General features: G+C 38.7%; 1 protein-coding gene across 6 annotated transcripts in view; it reads right to left on the bottom strand.

Annotated features, from left to right (window-relative positions):
• The window catches only part of Abca3 (ATP binding cassette subfamily A member 3), a 50,021-nt gene that overhangs the window by 19,882 nt on the left and 20,824 nt on the right, over positions 1 to 9,315 (bottom strand). For 4 of the 6 annotated variants that reach the window (XM_017609840.1, XM_017609842.1, XM_017609844.1 and 1 more), the window contains 5 exons: positions 3,718 to 3,861; positions 2,023 to 3,637; positions 1,416 to 1,950; positions 1,005 to 1,351; positions 818 to 943 (listed from right to left, as the gene is read on the bottom strand). In XM_017609840.1, the coding sequence (XP_017465329.1) occupies positions 818 to 943; positions 1,005 to 1,351; positions 1,416 to 1,950; positions 2,023 to 3,637; positions 3,718 to 3,861 (2,767 nt within the window). Of the gene's footprint in view, positions 1 to 817; positions 944 to 1,004; positions 1,352 to 1,415; positions 1,951 to 2,022; positions 3,638 to 3,717; positions 3,862 to 7,056; positions 7,075 to 9,315 lie in introns of those variants that run through there. The other 2 variants (XM_017609845.1, XM_017609841.1) reach the window with 2 other exon arrangements.

Here is a 9,315-nt window from a genome sequence, read left to right as displayed (position 1 = left end):
TTGAGTTTTATTTTTTGCTCAGAAAATAAAACTTAATTTTTGCGTATGCGTATGCGCTTTTCTGCACTTTTTCTTAAGAAATGTGGTTCTCTTTGTTTCTGCCCTGGTATCTGTATTTTCATTACCCACTCCACAGTGGCGTAAAGGTTCAATGCTGCCGCCCCCTGTCTATTCACGCATGCGCATGCGCATACGCAAAAATTAAGTTTTATTTTCTGAGCAAAAAATAAAACTCAAGAAATAACGATTATTTTCCGAGCAAAAAATAAAACTTAAAACGTAACGATTATTTTCCGAGCAAAAAATAAAACTTAAAACGTAACGATTATTCTCCGAGCAAAAAATAAAACTTAAAACGTAACCATTATTTTCCGAGCAAAAAATAAAACTTAAAACGTAATCATTATTTCCCGAGCAAAAAATAAAACTCAAAACATAACGATTACTTTCTGAGTAAAAAATAAAACTCAAAATATAATGATTAAACTTGATTTTTATAAGTAAAAGTTAAAAAATAAAAATCAGTGCCGCTGAAGGTACTCCGAGTAATAAGAAATATATTGGTTTACTCCTTATGCACGTAGCATTTCTCTTTCCGCGTGATTTTTTGAGTTGAAATTTGAAAGGATAATCGTTATTTGCGGTCCCTGGTTATGCTACATATGTTATTTAATCTTATGTTATGGTATGTTATGTTATGCTAAGTACTAAGCTTACTTATTTCAGCTCAACTCAACTCACATAAACTATCCTTAATTTCAGCGGTTGAATTTCAACCGCTGGGCGAAAACTAGTATATATAATTTTTCGCACTTACCAGTAAATATATTCACGGTCGAGGCCTGAGCAAAACCAGTAGCAGGCTCCTTGAATAAAAATGAAAGCAAATACGTAAACGGTAGCACAGCAAATCCGAATAATATCAATACGAGGAAATAACGCACTGCAACAAGGAATTAAAATCTTAGAATACGGTCATAACTTTAACTATTATTTATATTTACTCAAGTCCGAGAAGTTTGAATATCCATCCTCTTGAAAGCAAGCCAAAGTTGCGATCACAATCAGAGCGGTTATTGCATAGGTAGTCATATCCCATAGCAGTTGTGTTAGCCAGAAAGTCCACACACGTACGCCACCCACAAATTGAAGCAATTTTGAACGCGTTTCACGTTCCTTAATCAGGAAGAGAATATAAAAGGCACTTACGAAGCACATGCAGAAGCCAACGTTGGTAGCCAACTGAGTGCCCACATTTGTGCCAACGTTCAATTGTGCGAGCTTGGTTTCGAATGAGTAGGGCAGCGGATAGTTAGTGACGCTTATTGAGGCTTCAGGTCCAATGAGAGCTCTAAAGTATAAGAAATTTGTATATTATAAAACTGCGATTGATAGAAATAAACACGTATTCATACTTCGCCATGGCGTTGTGTACAAGATTCACGGTCAGTGGTGCCGTATGCAAAGGCTGATTATTTAACCATGCCGTTATTTTGCCATCTTCCACTGTAGCTGCTGCCATGTAACGGGCGTTGATGCGCACTTGTTCAGTCTGGCCCAAATCCAAAATGTATTCGGTAAAATTGAGTTCGCCCGTCGTTTGCAACTGGTGATTGGGCCCATAGGAACCTGAGATCATTTTGTACTCAGCTACAATGCGTTCTTCCAGAGAACCTGGGGCCACATTACTGGCCGTTTCAAGAACTGTAAAGGTTTTAGGATACTGCGTGACACTCATTGTTATGGCTGGAAGTGGGCGGAAAGTGCTTGCGTTGCGCGAGATCAAAATGGTGATGACCACAAAGAAGATGGGCAAAAGATTTTGGATGACGAATAAAATTTTTTTACGCAGTGTGTAGAGGAACTTTTTGAGGAGCATTGCATGCCACTGATTGCAAAATAGTTCTTTGCCCCTTAGTAACCTTGTATTCTCCGAAAACATGCTGTCTGCTATTGAAGAAATCAATAAAATAAATTACATATTTTTTATTTAACTTAATTGTCATAAATTAGTTGACTTACAGTTCATAGATTCGACATCTTCGTCATTGAAACCACTTCCGCCATTCATCATGGCCATTTGCTCTTTCCTCGTGCCGTTGCTAGAATTTTCAGCACCCACTTTCATGAATACCTCCTCCATTGACGTAATACCTACACCATAACCACCCAACAGTAAATTCTCAGAATTCGTTTCCAAATCGCCAAACATCTTCTCGAACTTTGCTGAGTATTTATCTGGTAATTGATAAGACAATTCAGCGCCAATATCTGCCTCAGGTCTTATACCTGGTATGTATTTATTGAGCAACGCTGTCACTTCATCTGCATTGCAGCCCTCGCGTTTTACGCAAATCAAATGATAACCAGAGCCATATTTCTTCTTCAAGAAGAATGATGTACCGTGGCACATAAGTTCCCCATCGCACATTATAGCAATACGATCGCCGAGTACATCCGCTTCGTCCATAAAATGGGTTGTCAACAGTAGAGTACGTCCGATCTTCTCCGACTGTAACAAGTCCCACAGTTGACGTCTGGCGGCGGGATCCATACCAGAGCTGGGTTCATCGCAAAGTACCACTTTTGTGCCACCACAAAGCGCACAGCAAACTGATAGTTTGCGCTTCATGCCACCAGATAATTTCGAGGATGCCACATTTGCTTTGTCCTCCAATTCGATCATTCGCAGGTACTTTTCCACTTCATCTTTTATGTCATTACCTCTGAGTCCCTTCAAACGGCTGAAGAAGACTATGTGATTCGCAACGCTCATATCGTCGAATAGCACATTGTGCTGTGGACAGATGCCGAGCGACATGCGCGCTCCCTCAATATTTGTACGTATATCACTTCCATTAAGTATTGCCGTACCAGCAGTTGGTGGAAACATTCCAGTCAGCATAGAAATTGTGGTCGTTTTACCAGCGCCATTATGCCCCAACAATACTGTTATCTCGTCTTCGTACATATTCACCGATAAGCCTTTTACCGCATATTTTTCGCCAAAACGTTTCTTTAAATTTTTAACTTGTAGGCCAATATGTTTTCCAGCAGGTTCGGCTTCGAAAGCATCGGGGTTTTTACGTTCAATCGAACCGTTCGACATATCTTCAATACCAGCATATTCCTTTTGCCCACACCAAAAGCTTGGAGTGAAGGGGAAGTTCCACTTCTTCGGTACACCAAAATCTCCAGGCATAATTTGCTCTACATACAAGCAGATAATCATATAAAGTACCGAGGCGGCCAACATCATCAGCATAATTGCGCCAACTGTGAGGTTAGAATCCACCGAAACTGGTGTAAACAAATTGCTCCATTGTAAACCCTCTCCATTGCCTTCAAAGCCGAGTATTTCTTTGAAGCCAAAGCCCATAGCAGTATTAGAGAATAAACACCAACTCAACTTCGAACGCAGTGACATTTGCTCGTACGTTTTAACGGTAAAAGATAAAGGCAAATAGGTAATGAACCAGACGAGACCAGTAACAGCGGCTGCAGTGCTAGCGCTTGAGAAGAACGTGGCCATCATGAAGCAAAAGCAGATACTAGCTATGGTGTATATAAGCATGAAAACAAGAAGAATGGACCAGTTGCTGTAGGTGAGCACAGCGACGCCGTCAAACCATTTAATCTATACCGGCAATGAAAATGCAGGCATATGTGGTATAAGAATAAGCTTTTAATATGTATTTTACGGAATTTCGCAGTTACCTTAACCAAGATTATAATCAGCGCAGAGGAAATACCCAACATTATGAATGATTTCACAAACCAAGCCGTCCAGTGCAGCCAGTTGTCAAGGCCCATAATTTTCATCACTTCTTTCAATTGTTTCTCCTTTTCGACGGTAATGCTCTTTGAAATTTAAATGGCAATAGATATTAGATATATTTTAAATATTAATTTTATTAATAAAGTACAAATTTGTATTTTTACTAAACTACAGGGAGTATGGCACCTTTCGCCTGTGCCGTAAGCCAAAATGCTATATATAATTGAAATAAGGGAAATCTTAGGGCCTAGAAATTGCAACCAAATCGGTTAGTTACCAAGGGGAATAAATCAACCTCTTTCCGATGTGTTATTTTCACTCTCTTATAAAGTGTCCACATGGTGGTCACAAGAGCCCATTTTTAATACCTAAGAGAAGATTTTCTCTGGGCTATCTCCTGCTGTTAGTGGCCTTTTTTCTCAACTTTTATTTCCTATCTACTTTCTCTGAAGAGTCCTACGTCCTGCGACTCTCTATAGATTGACGATGTGCTTCCTAAGAAATTGTAGCTGTAGTATCGAGTACCGACTCAAGGCCTTTTATCGTAGGCTTTCACCTAAAAGACAAACAAAATTTCAAACTGATTTCCGTGCTGAGGCGCAGAAATGGATACTAATATCCTGTTTGAACAAGTAAGAAAGTCTAAGTTCGGGCGGAGCCGAACATTAAATACCCGGCGCAAATATTAAAATATGATTTTCACCTTTCCGAAAGCTACCGCTACATGGTAAGCCGGGGTGTATCAATTTTGAGTAAATTAGCGTCCGTAAATTTCAAAATGTTTCAAGCATTTCTAAAATTTACCGTTATATGAAAAGCCATAATTTTAGTCCGATTTCAATAATTTTCATCGTTTTGCTTTTATGTAGCAAGCACAATAAAAATACCGAGTTTGGTACAAATTGGTAGAACGGTTACCGAGATACATATATGTGATCATAAGTGGGCGGTGCCACGCCCATTTTTCAAAATCTTATTATAGACGTATTTCCTGGTAAGGAATTGTTGCAAGCATCAATTTTGAATAAATTGGCTTTAATATTTACTGATTCGTATTTCTCCAAATTACCGTTATATGAGATGTGGGCGTGGTTATTGTCCGATTTTGAAAATTTTCGGCCATTTGGTATCCTGTACCAAGGCCAATAACTGTGCCAAGTTTGGAAGAAATCGGTACAGCGGTTGCCAAGATATACACATGTAACCATAAGTGGGCGTGGCTACGCCCATTTTTCAAAAACTTATAACATTCTTATTTTTCGTCTAAAAATTATTGTAAATATCAATTTTGAATAATCTTCATTAGTTACTAAAATATCGCAGTTTTCGTATTTCTGAAAATTACCGTTATATGGGAGGTAGGCGTGGTTATGGTCCGATTTTGCCCATTTTCAATACCATCCGTCCTACGCCCAAAAGAAGTACACGTACCAAGTTTCGTTAAGATATCTTAATTTTTACTCGAGTTATCGTGTGCACAGACGGACGGACAGACGGACGGACGGACGGACAGACGGACGGACGGACGGACGGACGGACAGACGGACGGACGGACGGACAGACAGTCACCGCTTAATCGATTTCTCTTTTCATCCTGATCATTTATGTATACATTTGTGTATATCTACCTCGATTCGTTTTGCCTGTTACAAACAACCGTTATGTGAACAAAGTTATAATACCCTTGTGCACAAGTGCGCTCGGGTATAAAAAGTTATACACTGCTTTAAGAGCCTAGTTTTGTTATAAGCATATAAAGATCATGAGTTCATAGTAACGTAGGCTTAATTGTAAGAGCCTTTAGCTCAAATAATTAGTTGGTGGCAATAGAACCAGCTGAAATTTTTTAGGTAAGCCGGATTCAAACATATGTATATGTATGTATGTATGTATGTATGTATGTATGTATGTATGTATTATTTTACTGCACTAAGTATTGCAAAAGCTCTAATTGACGCCATCCAGACCGAGTTTAATGTCGGCCTATTAGCCATCTGTGAAGAAAATTTTTTACCCCAATTTCTTAAAACATATTTTGGATGTCTATATTGTTATGTGGTTAGATATATTGTACTGCGGCTAGCTGACGACATATTTCCTCTGAAAGAGACAACTGAACAAGGTTACAAATGTGATGTATATTAGAATTGCACACCAAATTAAACTAGCTCTGGAATTGGCAAGGAAGAGTTTGAATAACTGGGCTTCTAACCAATCCGGGGTCCCGGGATCCCGGTCTTTTTTAAGTTCCGGTCTAGGCAAATAATCCCGGGATTTTCGGGATTTGTAATTTACACTGGTGGCAATAATAGCATATGTTGACTAGTTTTGGCTATATTTCTTTTGTTTATTTAATATTTAACATTTTTTTTATAAATGTGTAGCTCAATGTACATATAATACCTTGCGGCAGGCAATTTTGCGCACAAAAAAGGAATCAATCCAAACTAAGGGCCAAATATATTAAATTGCGTTCTTAATTTTTCTCTCTGATGTCAGGAGTTTTTAAAAGAACTTTGAAATTTGAAAGATACGAGTAATTCAAAAAATTATTTAAAAATTTCAGTGCGATATACTTAAAAAAACCAGTATGGGTATCAAATGAAAGAGAAGATTCTGTTTAAGCACATTACATTTTTTAGTGCGTAAGGGACGGGTACAGGTATTGAAAATACCCTTTTATAATTTTATGCTTGAATATCCTTCAAATTTTTCCATTCTTATTTTTGGAAAAATTATATGTTAAGGACTAACTTTATTAGCTTAAAAAAATAAAATAGATTAAAGGGGCATTTTCAATTCATATTCGTCCTTGTGAACCCAAAAAAATTATTTCATTTGGTACCCATACTTTTGTTTTACATTGCACTGAATTTTTTGGAATAAATTTTGGAATTAACCATATTTTTGAAGTTATAACGAGCCCTAACCGCCAAAATAACGTAAGCGAAAATATTCGTTGTGATGCAGAAATGCATCTAGCGGCTGTTGGAATATTTCTGCATCAAAAAAAAAAAAATGTCGCTTACGTTATTTTGGCGGTTAGAGCTCGATAAAGTCTTTTTAAAAAATCATGACGTCAGAGAAATGCCCATTTGTATGCAGTTAATTATGTGTAATGTGAGGTAGACTTTTATAAAAAATGTAAATTTTGAATAGACAAAAGGAATATAGACAAAACTGGTCGAATTAAGGCGCTTCTTTTATTTCTGCCACTAGTATTATGAACATCTTTCTTCTGAATTAATTTTTTTTGCATCGAGCTTTTTTCGACGTACCTTAAATTACTTTATCACACACACTAAAGTATTATTAAAGGCATATAAATTTGATTACTGTCTTTCGTTTTCTTACATATGAAATAATTTTCACTTTAAATAAAAGTACGTTCCAAACCCATTTACTTATTATTTGTTATATGGTAGGAGAGCTTCTCAAACCCGGGATCCCGGGATTGAACCCAAGACATCCCGAAAGTCCCGGGATCGTAAATATCGAAAAAATTAACATCCCAAATCTATATCTACATACATATCGTCGCTGCGCCAACAAGTTATGTGTTTTATAATAACTTTTCAGGAGAGCAAAATAATTGATTCCTGGTGCCAATAGGCAATATTTTGAAAATATTGTATTAAAAAAAAAAATTCATTAAAAATGTGATGTTGATTTGTGAAAAAAAAAAAAAATTTTGGACCAATTACGACGTGATCAACATTTGCGCCGCTTTAAAGCACATAGCTGTTTTTATAAACGATTTAAATTTGCTTTTGGCGGTATGGAATCGTATGCAATTTGTACATAATACTGCCGTTAGGCCTAGATGCAATGTATAGAAGTTCAGGACTCGATTAGTTAACTGCCCGTTGCTCCTAACTGTGCCTTAGACGGTCCCAAGCCCGGTTTCGAGAAAACAGGAGGGAAGACAGGGGGCTTTGGTATTTCCAGGGTACGGGCTTGACAACCCCGTCTACCCCAGTTAAAGGCTACCAGTCCTGAGTCGGTGGAGGCTCAACTGGAAGAAGTCTACGGCTTTCGAGAGTCATACCAAAGACTTTAAAAATGGTGCCACGGGGAACAGATGCCCCCGGAGTGTGTTCGTCGGCGAGACGAGCAAAACTGGTGACACAAGCAAGGCTGGCAAGGCAAACACTGGCATGGCTTACACGACTAGAAAATGGTGAAAATAAGTTGTAATTGGAGGAAATGTGTGGTGGAAACCGTTGAAAAAGTTGTGCGCAAGTTGAGCAATTCGATCCGTTGCGAAAGCTGAGCGAGTGGTGTCACCGCTCCTGGATGTGGAGGGTGCCCACGAGCGAGGCGAGTAGGACGTGTGAGATGAGCAAGATGGAGCAAGATGGTGAATGTGTGTCGAGCAACTCGATCGGTCGAAAGTTAAGCGAGTGGTGTCACCGCTCCTGGATGTGGAGGGTGCCCACGAGCGAGGCGAGTAGGACGTGTGAGGCGAGCAAGACGGAGTATGAATGTGGAGTGAAGTAGTCGTGTAAGTCGTTCTAGTGTGAGCTGAGTCAGTTAAGTGGGTCAGGGTGAGTTGAGCCAGTCCAGCAAATCTCGCCGACGAGCATTACTCCGGTCTGTTCATGGGTACGGCCCCTTTGGGGAGTATCGTGGTGGCTGTGGTTTAATACCTTAATGCGGATAGAACCAGCAATGGTTCAATGTGGAGTTGCATTGCAACCGGATGTCGTGATCCAGAGAACGTCAGAGGTTTAGGTAGGCCTCGGCCCTACCAAGGTGGTAAGTGTGTCCACCACATACTGCCAATTGGTACTGAAGTGCTTGCAGTTCAGGGCAGTGATTAATGCAAAAATTAATCCGTTGCACGATTGAGAGAATACAAAGGTTGCGCCGATCTCGGACCGCTATTCCTCTCTTAACGAATTTGACAGAATCGCTGTTTGCATGACGTCACACTGGTGCAACTTGTTTACGTTTTCCTTGCAACATTTTTTCTTCTTCTTCCATTCTTGCTCACGTTTTGGCATTTCTCTCTCGCAATTGCACCAGTGTGACGTCACACACAAGTTATTCTCAAAAATCCTCTCCGATCGGCGCAATCTTGTATTCTATCATTCTTGAATCCGTTGTGCCTAATGCGGGCACCGTGATTAAAGCCTTTGGCAGATAATCACGTAAAGCCTACATGAAATCTGCCCGTTGCTCCTGTTATGTAATGAAAAATGGTCAGAAACGTTTTTATTGAATTTTTGTAATAAAAATTTATGCAAAGTGGTGAGTGAACACATATTTTGTACAAACCATGTAATTGCCAAAGATGTCAACTGTTTTTCGGTCAGCGTATTAATTTGACCCAATGCACTTTTTCAAAGTTTCGATGGGTGATATCCAATGAAACTTCGTATATATGTACAAGAAATAATTTCAATATACATAAATATAATTGAATTTTTATTAAATGCTTTCACATTTGTATACAATATGCAAATTTGCATAAATTGCATAAAAATGTAAAACTAAGTATTTATCGAGATAGATTATCATAAAACGAATGGAAA

This window comes from Rhagoletis zephyria, unplaced genomic scaffold (genome assembly GCF_001687245.7).
Source record: "Rhagoletis zephyria isolate East Lansing unplaced genomic scaffold, Rhagoletis_zephyria_1.1 Rzeph_scaffold_00259, whole genome shotgun sequence".
In the NCBI taxonomy this organism is placed as follows: domain Eukaryota; kingdom Metazoa; phylum Arthropoda; class Insecta; order Diptera; family Tephritidae; genus Rhagoletis; species Rhagoletis zephyria.
The sequence above is the reverse complement of the archived record's forward strand: the minus strand, read 5'-3'. Positions and strand labels throughout refer to the sequence as shown.